Raw genomic sequence first — 14895 nt, forward strand, 5'->3', positions numbered from 1 at the left:
TGTTCTCATGCACCCTACTCTTTCCCACCTCAGCAAAGCTTTTCAGAGTCACATTTCCAATGGCATCTGAATCTGGAAGGATTTAGATCTGCTGAAAAATGCCAAACCTCCAGCATTTGGCTGTGTTTGAGATTTTTGGCAGTTCCTCCCACGTCTGATGTTACGAACGCTGTTTATAGATGCCTGGAAAGAAGCCTTTAATGCTTGTATTGTGTTTTAACTTGCTTTCCTTTGGAGGCAGGGAATTGTCAAGTAAGTATTCACAGCACTCTGGAAAAGCCCAGGTGTTCGATGAGCATCCAGTACTAAGCGTTCATGCAGAATCCACAGCCGCGAAGGGTCTATACTTACAATCCGCTGAATTTGCCACCATGCAGGTTTCTTCCTTTCGCCCCTCTCATCTTCAGTTTTGAAGCAATACAGCTATAAACATATGCTTGTGAAATAAGAAAGAAACATTCTGAGATTGCTTTACTTTTTCAGTTTTTAACTGAAAATCAAGGTGAAAAAAAGCATCGGATTGCCTCAATGTGTATATATATACAATCTCGTGTATATATAAGTACGCAGTGTCTGTGCTTGTATGCATACTCTGTATACACTGTATAATATGGAACATATTATACAACCTGTGTGTACCCTGAAAACGAGCCCTGTGTTTAATCTCCAATTCCGCCTCTGAACCACGCTGTAGCCCCAGCGGCCTCCTGCTCCCATCTCAGACCTCGGCTTGCTTTTGTCACACACTTGAACATTCTAAGGTGAAAGAAGAAACCCACGGATTTCATTTGAAAGTCCCACTAAAACAGAAGAAAGAGCAGATGTCCTGGGAAGTGATAATTAATGTGAAGGAAGTGTCTAATTGCGAGAACTGGCATGCCCCCAGCCTCCCGGTTTTGCTCAATTTGGCAGCAATGACATCAACCGGGGGTGTCGTTTTTGCAGAGATGTGCTCACTCCCTATTCTTCAGTGCAGATAATAATACCATTTGATCCAATTATCACTTATGATTACATAACATGTTTTGATTGAAGAGTTTCTCAGAAAATAAAGGTAACTTGTTTTTCCCCAGCACAAAAATGCAGGCCGTTCCAGCAGGCAAGCTGCCCTACCAAGAAACACTGGGAATTATTAGGCTAAATTATGAGTCGAACTGGATTCGGAAACAAAGCGTCCATTGTGCATAACTCCCAGCGACATCCAGGAGGATGTTATTGTTTCTCTGACAAGTTTTTCCCCAGCACACTCTCAAATAAGCAGAGTCCCCAGGCGCATTCGCAAAGTCACGGAGAGTGTGCGGGAAGCATTGACAAGGCTTCCTTTTTTCTCCCCATTCTGTAGGCGCTTTAGTGCAGAGTTTGCCCAGAGACGCCAGGGTATGAGCTTTCTGAATTTGTAGACTGGTGCACTCTTTCATTTCTGTTTTAGTTCTTTGCTGGCATGCTCGGGAAGCATGGTTTGTGCCACACAGGAATGTCTGTTCACTTGGATAATGCTTGTGCATGAATGAGGTGGTTGCCAATGCGGCTCTAAACTGTACTAAGTTTCTCACTTGGCTTTGTTTGCTGCTTACAAGGGGATCAAGGTAATCCTTTCTCTTTGCATAGCCCAAGAGCAATAACTAATGGATTTGGAACAGGCAGCGGGAGCCAGTGCAGGTCTCCCGTGCCCACCCCCCATTTCCTAAACCCCAAGAAGTCGGATTTTAAGGGAACCCCACGTTATAAAACGTTGGCCAGCTTGTGTAAGAGTGGGGAGCTCAAAAAAAAAAAAAAAGGAGTGGGGAGCTCACCTGTCATAAAATCTCTTAGCTAAATCTGGAGGCCCAGATCCAGAACTGAGAAGGGAAAGGCGAACCTTGGGATGCTGGTAGCCATAGATAGTAATCCTGAGGCGCAGCGCAGAGTGGGGGGATTCCATCTGCTATCTCCCCCCTCCCGCCTTCCCTTCTGTGTGTGGACAGTGACCCGGGCACTAGGCCACGGGGGCCCGTTCCCAAGCCTGACTTGTAAGTCCCACTTCACACCGGGCCATGATCTCCAGCCACCTGATTCTGAACAACACAGGCATGTCCCTGCCTGGGAAATGGCCAGTGGGTTTAGGAAGTGCAGCCTCTTCCTTCTCCTTCTCAGGCTCCCCCTTAGTTCACAAATCAGTCCCCCCCCCCATTCTTCCTGGCCCCCAGGAGGTGGAGAGCCCGATCCCTGACTGCGATGCTTTAGGTGTGGGGGAGCCCACGCCAGCGCCCCTAAACCCAGGCCCCATCATGCAGGACCCTTGATGTCAGAATCTATCTTTTCTTGGGGAGCTGGTGGGGAGGGAGCCGAACAGAACAAACCCGAGTTGGAGGGTCTGCTGAGTAGGGGAGGAGAGCGAGGCACCTGGCACTGTCCTTAGCTGAGCACCCTGGACGAGTAACCTTGCTGCCTTTCCTTCAACACTGTTCTGGTGTTTTGTTTTGTCGTTTTGCTCGCTCTCCGTTCCAGACCGCCCGTTAGCAGAGCAGCTCCCCAGCCTGAGAAACTCCAGAAGAACAATATCACCAAAAAAAAGAAACTGGTTGAGGTGAGGAGGTTAAACTATTTTGTTTTTAATCTGGTATCCGTGTTCTAAGACCTGCCTGGTGGACATCGCCATCCGCGCGTCCCGTAGATACCCGTGAGGAGGGTAGTTCTGCTGTTTCCATTTTACAGAGGAGGACCCCAGCTCAGAGAAGTTAAGTGGCTGATGAGGTCCCAAGCCCAAGATCTCCCAACGCCCAGCAAGTGGAGACAGATTTGAACTCGGTTGTTCGTACTGGAGGATTGCCACTCTGGGGACCTGCTCTTTGCTAAGCGGGGCCTTGGAGCTGCTGTTCCTGCCCTCAGAGCCCCCCCCCCCCGCCCCCTTACCCACGTCTGGCTGCCCTCAGATCTCTATAACTCTTCATACTTCACCACAGCTCTAAGACCCCGGAGAGTCCCACACTGCCCTGGGAGATTCAAGTGCCTGGTTTCAAAACCTTACCCAGGAGCCACCTCCCAGCCTCAGCACCTGTGATTCACCACAGACCTCGAGCCCCCAGACACAGTACCTAATGTTCTCTGACGCTGCTGTGGGCCTTCAGGCCCTTGTGTTTTAGAAGGCGCCTCCTCTTCCCTCCCCACACCCTGGTCTTTCCAAGCTCTTCTCTGGCATCTTCCCCGTGCAATCTTCCCCGATTCTCCTTAACCTAAGGCCTCCTACGCTCCCTTACGCACACCCCTCATCCACAGCCCTTGTCACCCACGCTACCACCATTATTTCTCACTTTCTTGTCTCTCCTACCACCCTGTGAACTCAGAAGAATCCATCTTTAAAAGAAAAAATTTTATTTTATTTTATTTTATTGGAAAAGGAGGACTAATTGGGGAGATTTATGATGGAACAGAGCACAGGTCGAAGATGCAGCTGAGCTTTAGGAAAAGACAGGATCCAGAAGCTGAAAAGCCATCATAAACCAAGATGGTGCTTCTCTCTGCCCTCAGGACCCTGTAGGTCTGGTGCATTCTTCTCTCTTTGTGCAGACTTCTTGAACTATTTTGGTAGATGATGGGTATGACCTCGCATCTGAGTTTCTGTCCTCTCACGTAGTTAGATAGTTAAGCCTACTAGTGTCTTCAATTCTAAATTCCTGGAAGAAACCATCTGACTGGCTCCATTTGACTCAGTTGTCCACCAGGGCGAGGGGTCACGCATTACACATGCAGCTTCTGGGAGACACGTGGGGGTGGGGAAGTCTGAGGCAAAAGGAGGAGATGAGTTTTCCAGGCAAGAGAGATTCTATTTTTTAATTTTTTTTTTTTGCAAGAGAGATTTTAAAGAGCAAACTTATAAAGATAGGAAAGCTCACGATATGTGGGCTAAATAGACAGTTGAGCTTGACCGAGGGGTACAGGGCACGTGTGAGTAGGAGTAACTGTGCCAGCTTAGGAGTTTGGGCTTTATCCCATAGGTGGTGAAAGTCAGTGAATGTTCTGGAGTGAGGAGGGGTGGTGATATTTTAGGACAATCAATCGAATGTTTGCACCCGATGAGCTCCGGAGAGAGAAACCAGGGAACCTGGAATCAGGAACCTAGAGGAGAGGACCCCCAGCTTCTTAATCTTGTGTCGCAGCAGCCAGCACAGCGCCTGGCACAGACGAGCTGCGACGGCCCGTGTGTGTCCAGTCGCCTTCATTACGGGCCTGATCTTAATCGGCCGCTGCCCTGGGTCAGGAGGACAAGACGGGAAGACGGGCAGGGCTGGACGCCCGGGACAGTATCTGGCTGTTGAAAAAAAACAAAAAGGCAAATGACGTAGCCACTCTGTAGGGCAGGCACCTGCAACAGGACGAGCGTGGCATTTGCCTGTCTTCGGCTCTGCCGGTCCCGCTGGCGTTGGGGGGAGCCCAGCGAAGCGCGGGGCCGGCCGGCTCCCCCCAGGGCCCCGTCACAGAGCCTCTCGGTGACCGCACAGGGCGCCCGGTCAGTCCTCCTGGACTCCCCTGCAGGCCCGGGAGCGGATCGGGCCTCTAGAAAACTCTGTGCAGCTGTGTGGGAGCTGGTCCCCCTAGCTTCTCGGGGAAACTGGGGCAAGGGCTGCGCTTTAGCCTCATGGGTCAAGAAGCAAGAGGCCTCCAGCGGGGGGGGGGGGGGGGTTGGCGGCCCTGCCCCTGAGGCCGCTGTCATCTGTGTGGCATGCAGGAGCTGGCTCTCGAGCACGTGTTTGGCTACAGGGGCTTCGACTGTCGCAACAACCTGCATTACCTGAACGACGGCGCCGACATCATCTTCCACACGGCGGCGGCCGGGGTGCTCCAGAACCTCTCCACGGGTAACGGGCCCCGGGCCCTCCCTCCGCCCCCCGCGCGCTCGCCTGGGCCTAGGAAGGGTCGAGGCCGCGCTGCAAGGTCGGGGCGCCCTCCCCGGGGACACCCTGGGGGCCGGGGGCGGGGGACAGGAGCCACAGGCGGCCCGGCGGGGAGACTCCTGTGGCCCGCGACCAACACCCGCACGGCGGACCTCGCTCGTTCATTTTTAATGGGGACCAATTTTTTAGCAGCGCAGAATTTCAAGTCTGGCTTCTTTTCACTAGTTAGCCCTAAGAATGAGAACTCTTTTTTTTTTTTTCTTTTTTTAAAGATTTTATTTATTCATTCATGAGACAGAGAGAGAGAGAGAGACGGGCAGCAGGAGAAGGAGGCTCCCCGCAAGGGCCCGATGCGGGACTCGATCCCAGATCCCAGGATCACACCCCGAGCCGAAGGCAGACGCTCAACCCCCGAGCCACCCAGGCGGCCCAAGAATGAGAACTCTTAAACCATAAGCAAAAACACCCCAAATGTCCCTAAACTGTAGGATGACTCATAGGCAACAAAGAGTTTAAAGAGAAACACTGCAAGCCAACAGAAGCATCCAGAAATTCATTTGACACCCGAATCTTTGCCACTGGACTTAACTGTGTGTGCCTCTCGCCTTACTTGCTTTGTATCCTAAAACAGACCCCCCCCCCTTTCATTTCTCACATCTGTATGCTCCTTCCCATTTCTGCACACTAGTTTATGCATTCATTTTTTAAATATTTTTATTTATTTTTTTGTTTATTAATGAGAGATACACAGAGAGAGAGGGGGGCAGAGACACAGGCAGAGGGAGACGCAGGCTCCATGTAGGGAGCCCGACGTGGGACTCGATCCCAGGGCTCCAGGATCAAGCCCTGGTCTGAAAGCGGCACCAAACCGCTGAGCCACCCGGGCTGCCCTATGCATTCATCTTTAGATAGTGAAGTCACTGCGCGCATAATGATTTGTCAAAACATTATTGTTTTGGGGAGGAGGAGGGCCTTGACATTTTTTATATGTGTTCTCTTTTCTTAGTAGCCACTTACCATTTTCGTAGCAGCGTGCTATTTCTTCGTCCATCAGTGCCATCACTCACCTCTCAGTTCTTGGGCGTCCGGTTGGGTTTACAGTGGCCTCCTAGGAAGTCAGCAGACCCATGTGCCACAGTAGACGATGATGTATTTCTGGTCCTTTCTCCTACCTCCCGTGATATACATTGAGTTAGGGCATGAGGGGGTGAAGACCTCACCTGTGCCATCCAGGCACCCAAGTGGCACTTTGAGAAATAATGAGGATTTCGAAGAGAGTCCCTAAGTATTTTCCTATTTCACAGCTTTCCCTTCCAGACGAGTAACTGGTGTTGTTTTGCTCATTTAGGGTAGTAACTCTGTCACCGTTTTGGCCCCGGGGAGCCTTGCCCTTGGACTGTGCTCTGGACCCACACGGGCCGCGGGAGGGAGGGGTAGAAGGGGAGCTCTTCTGCTCGGCCTGGAACAGGATATGTAAATGTAAAAACCGATCTCCTAAGAGATCTAATGATTCTAAAATTGAGACCTCGTGGCCTTCATGGCTCATGTGTACAGGGCATTTGCACACCCTGCATAATGCTTCGAGGCTGCCCCAAGAGGCAACCTCGAGGCTCACTGTCCCGTGTCTGCCCCCTAGGGAGCCAGAGCTTCTACCTGGAGCACACGGACGACATCCTCTGCCTCACGGTGAACCAGCACCCCAAGTACAGAAATGTGGTGGCCACCAGCCAGATAGGTAGGAGGGTCCTGCAGCGAGCTCCCCCCAGCTGAGCAGGCGCCCTGACGGGCCATTATCCGGAAAGGGAGTGGGCGGGTTGAGCCTTGAATATATCTGTGTCACCCGAATTGCAATACCCGGTGATTGGTGATTGGGAGGCGTCGCAAAGTCAGACCAGAGCCCGATAACCCAGATAAACGGATGCCCCATCCCTGTGGACTTGTGAGGATAATTCTCCAGACGCCCGGCGTCAGATTAAGGAGCCGCGCATCTGCGGCCTGGGATGGTGCTCGGCAAGGGTGGCTTGTCGTGTGTGTGCCTGGCTCTTCTGCACCCCAGGAAACTGCCAGTGACAAATGCGAACCGGCTCACATTTGTGAGAAGCCGTGTTGTGTTGTTGGGTTTTTGTTGTCGTTGTTGTTGTCTTTCGAACTTCGTCACTTCGAAGGCAGTTTCCACAACGTGTCCTTCTGCTTGTTTGCATTGAACCCATGTCCATTTTTAACTTTCATTTGGAGCTTCCTGATGCTGGTGTTAAGTGCTTCACTCGTAGAAACGTGACTCATTTTAGCTGTTGTCTTCCCTTGACGCTTCCTCATTGCCATTGTCCACCCACCGCAGTTGACATTACGGAGACCCAAGGTAAGGCGGCTCCACCCGTGAGTAGTTTGGGTCCGCACAGCAAAACCATGCGGCCGCGTCACCTGTGCGGACTGTACCTGGCTGACCCGCAGATACAAATCACGGGTCTCACCAGTTTCCTCGGTGTAGACTCCTCCACCAGGGTGTGGGCCGCACGCGAACGCCCCCGGGCCTCTGGCAGATGGGTCTCGTTGTCCCTCGCCCTGGCCAGGTCAGGCTGTAGGTCCCCTAGGCCCCTGCTCACTGGTCTTAGAGAGGCTGCGGGGTGACCCCGGGCGTTGCTGCGGCCTCAGCTGTGTCCTGCCTCACGCATGCAGGAACCACACCTTCGATCCACGTCTGGGACGCCATGACCAAGCACACCCTCTCCATGCTGCGGTGCTTCCACTCGAAAGGGGTCAATTACATCAACTTCAGTGCGACCGGGAAGCTCCTGGTGTCGGTGGGAGTGGACCCCGAGCACACCATCACCGTCTGGCGTTGGCAGGAAGGTAGGGGAGCCAGGCGGGGCGTCCCTCGGGGAGGCTTGCCGGAGGCCGGCGTGGGGCTCGAGCCTCCCTGCGCCCCACCCCGAAGCCCCCCCTGGGCGCTGCTGCTGCTGGGTCCACAGAACCTGGGGTATCTGGATCCCAGAGAAACTACTTATCAGCCCCCAGACCCCACGGCCTGGGGAGTCCCAGGCTGGCTTAGGGAAGGGTCTGTGGGCGCTTGAGGAAAGTGCCCGAGCGCTGCAGCCTTCCTCCTCAGACAGAAGACCTGGGGCTCCTGCATTTTGGTCCTAACCCCCTGCCTACCCAAATTTCCTTGCCCTTGGCGTTCCTTCTGTGACCTCTAGTTCCTGCTGTGGCCTTGCCACCCTGGTCACCTTATTATGGGAGCTGGGACAGGACTTTACCACTTTTGTCTCAGAAACACTTTTTTTTTTTTTAAATTTAACTTCTTTGACTTTTTTATAATCAAGGTTTACATTTAATGTAACAGGATTTCTTTCTTGCCTCACCCAACACACACACACACACACACACACACACACACACACACACGGCTGCTGCTAAATTTATGATCATGTTAGAATCAGAGATGTGCAATCTTTCGAGTGTATTCCCAGGTTGGCAGAACAGATCCAATTAGTTAGGACGTTAATGAGGTCTGTCTCCAGCCCGGCAGCCCGTATCTGGGGCACGCCGAGCCAGGCACACACAGAGGTGGCGCTTCTCCAAATCAGGGCTTCTAGAGAGCTGGGAGCCAAGTTCCAATCCCTCCTGAGAAAAAGAGGTTGGGAACCTGCAGACTTTGATGATGAGACTTGTTCATCCTATTCATTCCATTTCTCATTTTCTTGCTCATCAGAGCACTGTGTCCAAATGGCCCCATAATCTATTTTGGAGATGCAGCTTCATTTCCTGCCGTGTTGAGTTGGTCTTAAATAGATTCAGCCCCGGATGAGACATTGAGGGTCTTAAATGATAGACTCAAAGCCTCATAGCTTTGGAAAGACTGGAAAGTCCTCCTGCCTGGTCCGGATCCACCCCAAGGAATAACAGTTCCTGCAAGTGCACTCATGACAGGCTGACTCCCATCGTCGGTCGCATCCTTGCAGGAGGGTGGCCCAGGTCACATTCCAAGGCAGCCCACCCACTACTAGAAATCTCTTGTAAAGCCCTATCTTATGAGGGCCTCACCTGCTTCCATACGCCTTTCCTCCCTGGTGCTGACTCTGCTGTCTGCACCAAGTCTGCTTCGTTCCTTGGAAGAGAGTCACCCTGCCGGGCCCCCACGCACACCCTGGCCTTTCGGGTCAGGCCTGCTCTCCTGATGTCTGCCACCTGCCCCTCTGGGCAGCACCTGCTCCAGCCCTGCCCCAGCACAGACTCCGGCTCACTGGGGTGCCTTTCGACCTCCAGAGGGAGGACTGGTAGAGCCAGGACTCTTTTTTTTTTTTTTTTAATTTATTTTTATTGGAGTTCAATTTGCCAACATAGAGCATAACACCCAGTGCTCATCCCATCAATTGCCAGGACTCTTAAGCTTTTAAACATGACCAAGAGAAGCCTTCTGTTTGGGAACTTTCTCCCTTTGTCTTTGCTGGAACCAGCACTTGGGTGTCTGCAGAAGGGTTCTGAGCCATTAATAATGTCTACTGTCGTGTCACCAACCACCAGCTCTTCGGAGCCGATTGTGTGTGGTTTTCCCTTCACTTCAAGTCCCGCTGGCAAATGATAGTTTTGAGGGAGGCCCATCTACGTTTTTGTTACCATTAGAGAGCATGTTATTTATTCTTCATTTGTCCAATGACTGTTTTTGTGGCACTCCAGGTGTGTGTGTGTGTGTGTGTGTGTAGTTAAGAAACAAAGGTGAGTACAAAATGAGCTTATTATATAAAATGCACGGTGTCAGGTCCTGGATACTTGAATGAAACTTGTTCTGAGCAACATAGAAACCAATGCAAGGAGGGACACAGTAATCCCCACAGTTAGAAGTGTCTGTGGATTAAGACCAGGAAGAAACCAACAGTAGCTTAAAAGAAAGTGTGGGATAAAGCAGCATTTCCCCCATGACTACAGAGAATGATCCTGTCTCGTTAGTGGCCACTTGTATTGCTTCCCCTGTAATCCAGCTGTTCAAATGCCATTTCTGCTGGAGAAGAGAGAGTTGTTCATGTTTTGCCTACGAGGTGTAGTTTTGTTTTTTTTTACTGATTGCTCACGTTAGCTCTTTGTCTCCTGTAAGTATTGCCAAGGTTGTTCCCCTTGTGGTGTTTGTCTTTTAACTTTGTTTATGGTATCCTTGGGAACTGGGAGTTTTCAAACCTCTGAGCCCTAGGTAGGGAGGTGTTTGTTTTTGAGACTGACCGCCCTGAGCTGTAAGGGGCGGGTCTCTATCGCCTTAGGGAAGGGCTCTGGGATGAGATCTGAAGGCCCGGGTTCAGCTGGGTGAGAATCCACCACTGCCACCCCGCTGGAAAGCCGTTTACAAGCAAAAATAATAATAATAAATAGTGAAATAGATAAAGAAGACTAAGAGTACACTTACTGCAATGAGCACTGAGAAATGTATAGAAGCGCGGAATCCATATAGTGCACACCTGACGCTAATATAACGCCGGATGTTAGCCATCCTGGAATTGTTTAAAGATGTAAATGAGGAGGAGGGGAAGAAAAAAAAGGCCCCATGAGTAAATAGGGAGAGGAGATAATTAAGAGGAAATTGGAGCTAAAACATTAAGAATAAGTTCAAAGAAAATGGGAAGATATTTAAAATAAAAATTAAAAACTTAAAGGCTGAAAATCATGAGGTAAAAACAGATGAGTGCAAAACGGAGGCTGAAAGGTGAGCCTGCAGGTCTAGAACCGACGGGGAGAGTGGCCATGGCACCAGCGGACGCTGCCCAGTCACTGTGCCCAGCTCAGCTCATGGGGTTTCACCTGTCCCAGACCTTTTAATCCTCACACCACCTTATAAAATGTGAACTCTCATTATCCCCAAATTACAGATGAGCCAACTGAGGCAACTTTCCCAAGGTTGCTGTACCTTGGTGGAGCTGGGATTGGCTGAGGATGAAAACTAAAGCTCTGCAGATGAGTCAAACACATAAATAAATGGTGTTGAGGAATAAACTGGCAATTAAATACAAAAGGTAGAATTTTTTAAGCCCAAAACCATGAAAGATAAAGGAATGTGAAGGACTTTATTTTGGAGGACTTAAAAGCAGAGAATCTTGTAAAGACATTAAGAAGGGCCTTCAAGGAAGGAGCATCTCCAGTTACATTCCAGGGGAGGGTTCAGCTTCCCTCCCCATATCCCTTGGTGAGGTCAGAGACCGCAGGTGAGAAATGAAGGGTGCCCTTTGCCCTTTTTTCATATCTGGAAGCTTCCATCTCCAGGGGTGTCCCTTCCTGCTGTGTTCATGGGTGCCTGGATGTGTCTTGTGGGGGTGGAGTGGGGTGGGGGTTATTTTAGCAGCACTGCTACTCTGGAAATCTCCCAGACGCTCCCCTCTCTGCCTTGGGAGCCGCATCTGAGGCAGGAGGGGTGCTGTTGAGGAAGGAGGAACACCTGCAGTGTGCCCTGGGCCTGGCTGGGATGGAGAGCCATCCCGAGCTGCAGTGAGGGAGGACCCACCTCAGCAGACTCTCTCACCCACACAGGCGCCAAGGTCGCCAGCCGAGGGGGTCACCTGGAGCGCATATTTGTGGTTGAATTTCGCCCGGACTCAGACACACAGTTTGTGTCCGTCGGTGTCAAGCATATGAAGTTCTGGACCCTGGCGGGCAGCGCCCTGCTTTATAAGAAAGGGGTCATCGGGTCCATGGAGGCTGCCAAGATGCAGACGATGCTCTCCGTGGCCTTCGGTGCTGTGAGTTCCAGCAACACTTCCTGAGAGGGGCCCTGACCCCTGGGCACGGGCATGGGGAGGGGGGCACATACAGCCACAGAGCTGCAAACAAGAAAGCGGTTTCCACATTTTCTCCTTTATTGGCTTACTTGCAACCATTTATTCCCTTTCCTTAGCATAGATAGGTGAGTTGACTGCATTTTCCCCAATTTTTCCTCTCAAAATACTCATTAGGAAAGGTAGGAGCCCCACTCAGGGCAGGAGCTTCATTGTTCTAGAGGCAGACTGGCTTGCAAGCCTGGCAGGCTTGGGTTAGGTGCAGAGGGTGTGGGCCCAGTTCCCACCCTGGCCAGCCTCCCGGTTCCTCCTTTCTTGTGCCATAGATGCCCCAGCTGACACCCTTAGCCGGCACAGGCTCATCTGGGGACATTCTGAAACCCAGCCGACTCTGGGTCCCGCTGGTGTGGATTCGTGTGCACCTTGTTCAAGAGCCCAGGAATGTTTGGGCTCTTACTTCTTACTGCAGCCAGCTGGGGCTGGATCCCAGGATGGAGGTTCATTTATGTGTAGAGGTGCTCACCGTGGGGAAGTCCAATGCTCCCAGACCAACTCAGCGCATTTCAGAGCCAGGAAATTTTCCTGCCAAGTCTTTTGCCTTTCCTTGGCGCGGAAGGTCAACTGGAGTGTGCACTTCTGCTTCTCCGGCTCTAGTTCCCTAACCGGGGAGCAGGCGGCTGGGAGGGGACCCCCGTGAGAGCTGCTGTGAGGGTCCTGGTGTGGACGGTGTCCCTTTGTTTCCAGAACAACCTCACTTTCACGGGTGCCATCAATGGAGACGTCTACGTGTGGAAGGACCACTTCCTCATCAGGCTGGTGGCCAAGGCTCACACAGGCCCCGTCTTCACGATGTACACGACCCTTCGGGACGGACTCATAGTGACCGGCGGCAAAGAGCGGCCGTAAGCTGAGACTCCTCTGGGGACAGCTGGTCTTTCCTTACTGGCTTGGGAGACAGTGACAGAAGCATTGCCCCCCTGGGAGAAGATGCAGAGTTTCATTCTCCCGCCTTGTCTGCATCAGGGACCTCAATCTACTGTCCCGCCCAGAGGACCCCAGGCCAAACCCTTCAGAAGGACGAGTCACAGGGGGAGAGAGGTGGTTTCGTGGTAGTTGAAAATCCAGAGAGGTGTTCTTGGACAGCCCCGTGCTCCCTCCGGAGCCTTTTGGGGGACGGGAGGATGGAGAGGACGAGAGGGAAGCTCCTGTGGGGACAGAAATTAAAAATGAAGCAGGAAAATAGAGAAGCATTGCTCTTCGTGTTTGATCTGATAATAACATGGTTTGATTTGTTTATTTATTTATTTCAAGTTTTATTATTATGTTTTAGACTGCAGTCCTCTCTCCTTCTACCGTAGTGGCATTTGAAAGTATTCTAGGAAATTCGCCAGTTCAGCGGGTTGTCACCACTCATTGGTGGGGCGGAGAAAGAGGCCATCCCGGAGGCTGTGCCCTGCTGGGCCCCAGGGGCTGTGACCTTGATGATAGGGCCGAGGAGCCTGGAGTGCCATGGGCACGCCTTAGGACACGGGCCACCGTGCCAAGTTCCTCTTGATCCTTTTTAGGACCAAAGAAGGAGGTGCTGTGAAATTGTGGGACCAGGAGATGAAGCGCTGCCGGGCCTTCCAGCTGGAGACGGGCCAGCTGGTGGAGTGCGTGCGCTCCGTGTGCCGCGGCAAAGTGAGTGGGCTGGGCCGGCCTTCCCCCAGCTGTCCCCCCACCCTTCCCCGGGGCTGGGCCGGGCCAGGGCCCGAGTGAGAGTCAGTGCAGCCACCCACTTGCCCGCCGCTGGGCCCTTGAATCCTGAAAACAAGCCTCCAAGGTGTGACTTGCACAGCGGTGGGCTGCACACCCAGGTAGCCCTGGCTGGTGACCTTGGTGTGCCGCTTAACCTCCCTGTGTCCAGCACACGGGTCGTTGTGAGGATGGCGTGCATTATAACGCACGGGGCCTTTCATCCTGCCTGGCCCGTGGCCACGTCCAGTGGATGGTAGCTGCTGCTGTCACGGCCGTATTGGGTGCAGAGATAGTCGATGATTTGCCCGTGCAGCAAATTCGCCCAAGCCTACAGTTACATGGTCAGTAGGCGGGGGGACTAAAGGGCCATCAAACTGACTCAGAGCCATGGGCATTCAAGTCATACCTGGGCTGAAAATCAAAAACGACTTGTGGGGTTAGCTTTTTGTTGTTTTGTTTTGTTTAAATATGGACATCCAGGCTCTTGGCCAGAGCCGCCAAATCAGAATCTTAGTTCTGATGTGTGTATTCCTTTTCTCCCTTTTCTTTTTTTTAATTTCCCAAGAAACTCAGAGATACTTGAAAATAAATCTCAACCTCTGTTTCATACCTTGTGTTTATATTATTGAATTATTATCAGCCTGAGAATTTGCCTTCTGGATGTTCCCCATAAAAAAAAGGCAGACATGACTCGGACAGACAGGTCTTGGAGTCTCCATAATTAGACATTGAGAGCTTTGTTTTTAAAAAGACAAATGGCAGTCATCTGGTAGGGTAATGAGACTTCTGGGAGGTGGAGGCAGAGCTAGGACCAGAACCTGGAAGTCATTAGGAGACGGCCTTTTGTTCCGTGTGAGGAGGAGCCTAGGAAGACTCTGAGCCGTCCAGGAGCAGAACCCGGCCGCCCTGCTCTGTCGGGAGCTGGCCATCAGAGGAATGTCCTGGCAGAGACCAGATGACAGATGGAGAACTTTGTGCAGATGCTCTTACCCTTGGTTGAGGAAGAAAAGGAAAAGTGAGAGGGTCACGTAAGGATGGGCAATTTAGTTATTAACAACAGAACCCCTCTAGGCCCTTCTGGTGTTAGTACCTTTGCCAGCAGAGCCACGTTGCCAATTTGCTCTGTGTTTTTCTGTACGTTTTATTTAAAACACAGATCTGCTGCTTTCTTTTTTTTTTTTTCTTTTTTTTTAATTATCTTCATCTCTTTGCCTACCAGTCTCTCACCTACTAGATATCTAGTAGATGATAAAATTATTTCATTTTAAATTGTGGCAAAATATAGGTAACAGTTTACCATTTTAACCATTTTTGAGTGCTGTCTAGTGGTACATTCACACTGTTGTGCAACCATCACCACCATCCACCCACAGAACATTTCTTAGCTTGTAGAACTGAAACTCTGTACCTATGAAGTACTAACTCCCCTTCCTCCTTCCCACCAGTGCTCCACCGTTTGACTTTTCTCTGTGAATTGGACATGGTATGTCATATGAGTGGGATCATACAGTATTTGTCTTTATTTTCTAATGTTT

The 14895-nt window shown here is 51.3% G+C and overlaps 1 protein-coding gene across 8 annotated transcripts in view; it reads left to right on the forward strand.

The window, feature by feature from the left end:
* Positions 1-14895, forward strand: part of EML6 (EMAP like 6) — a 270058-nt gene that overhangs the window by 245680 nt on the left and 9483 nt on the right. For 4 of the 8 annotated variants that reach the window (XR_012003468.1, XR_012003467.1, XM_072768383.1 and 1 more), the window contains exons 29-36: positions 2488-2566; positions 4706-4835; positions 6508-6606; positions 7210-7230; positions 7548-7721; positions 11379-11587; positions 12368-12525; positions 13189-13303. Coding sequence is in view for 5 of the 8 variants with exons in the window: in XM_072768383.1 (XP_072624484.1) it covers positions 2488-2566; positions 4706-4835; positions 6508-6606; positions 7210-7230; positions 7548-7721; positions 11379-11587; positions 12368-12525; positions 13189-13303 (985 nt within the window). In the remaining 3 variants the exon portion in view is untranslated. Of the gene's footprint in view, positions 1-237; positions 1488-2487; positions 2567-4705; positions 4836-6507; positions 6607-7106; positions 7354-7547; positions 7722-11378; positions 11588-12367; positions 12526-13188; positions 13304-14895 lie in introns of those variants that run through there. The other 4 variants (XM_072768386.1, XM_072768387.1, XR_012003469.1 and 1 more) reach the window with 4 other exon arrangements.

This window comes from Canis lupus, chromosome 11, assembly GCF_048164855.1.
Source record: "Canis lupus baileyi chromosome 11, mCanLup2.hap1, whole genome shotgun sequence".
NCBI classification, from domain to species: domain Eukaryota; kingdom Metazoa; phylum Chordata; class Mammalia; order Carnivora; family Canidae; genus Canis; species Canis lupus.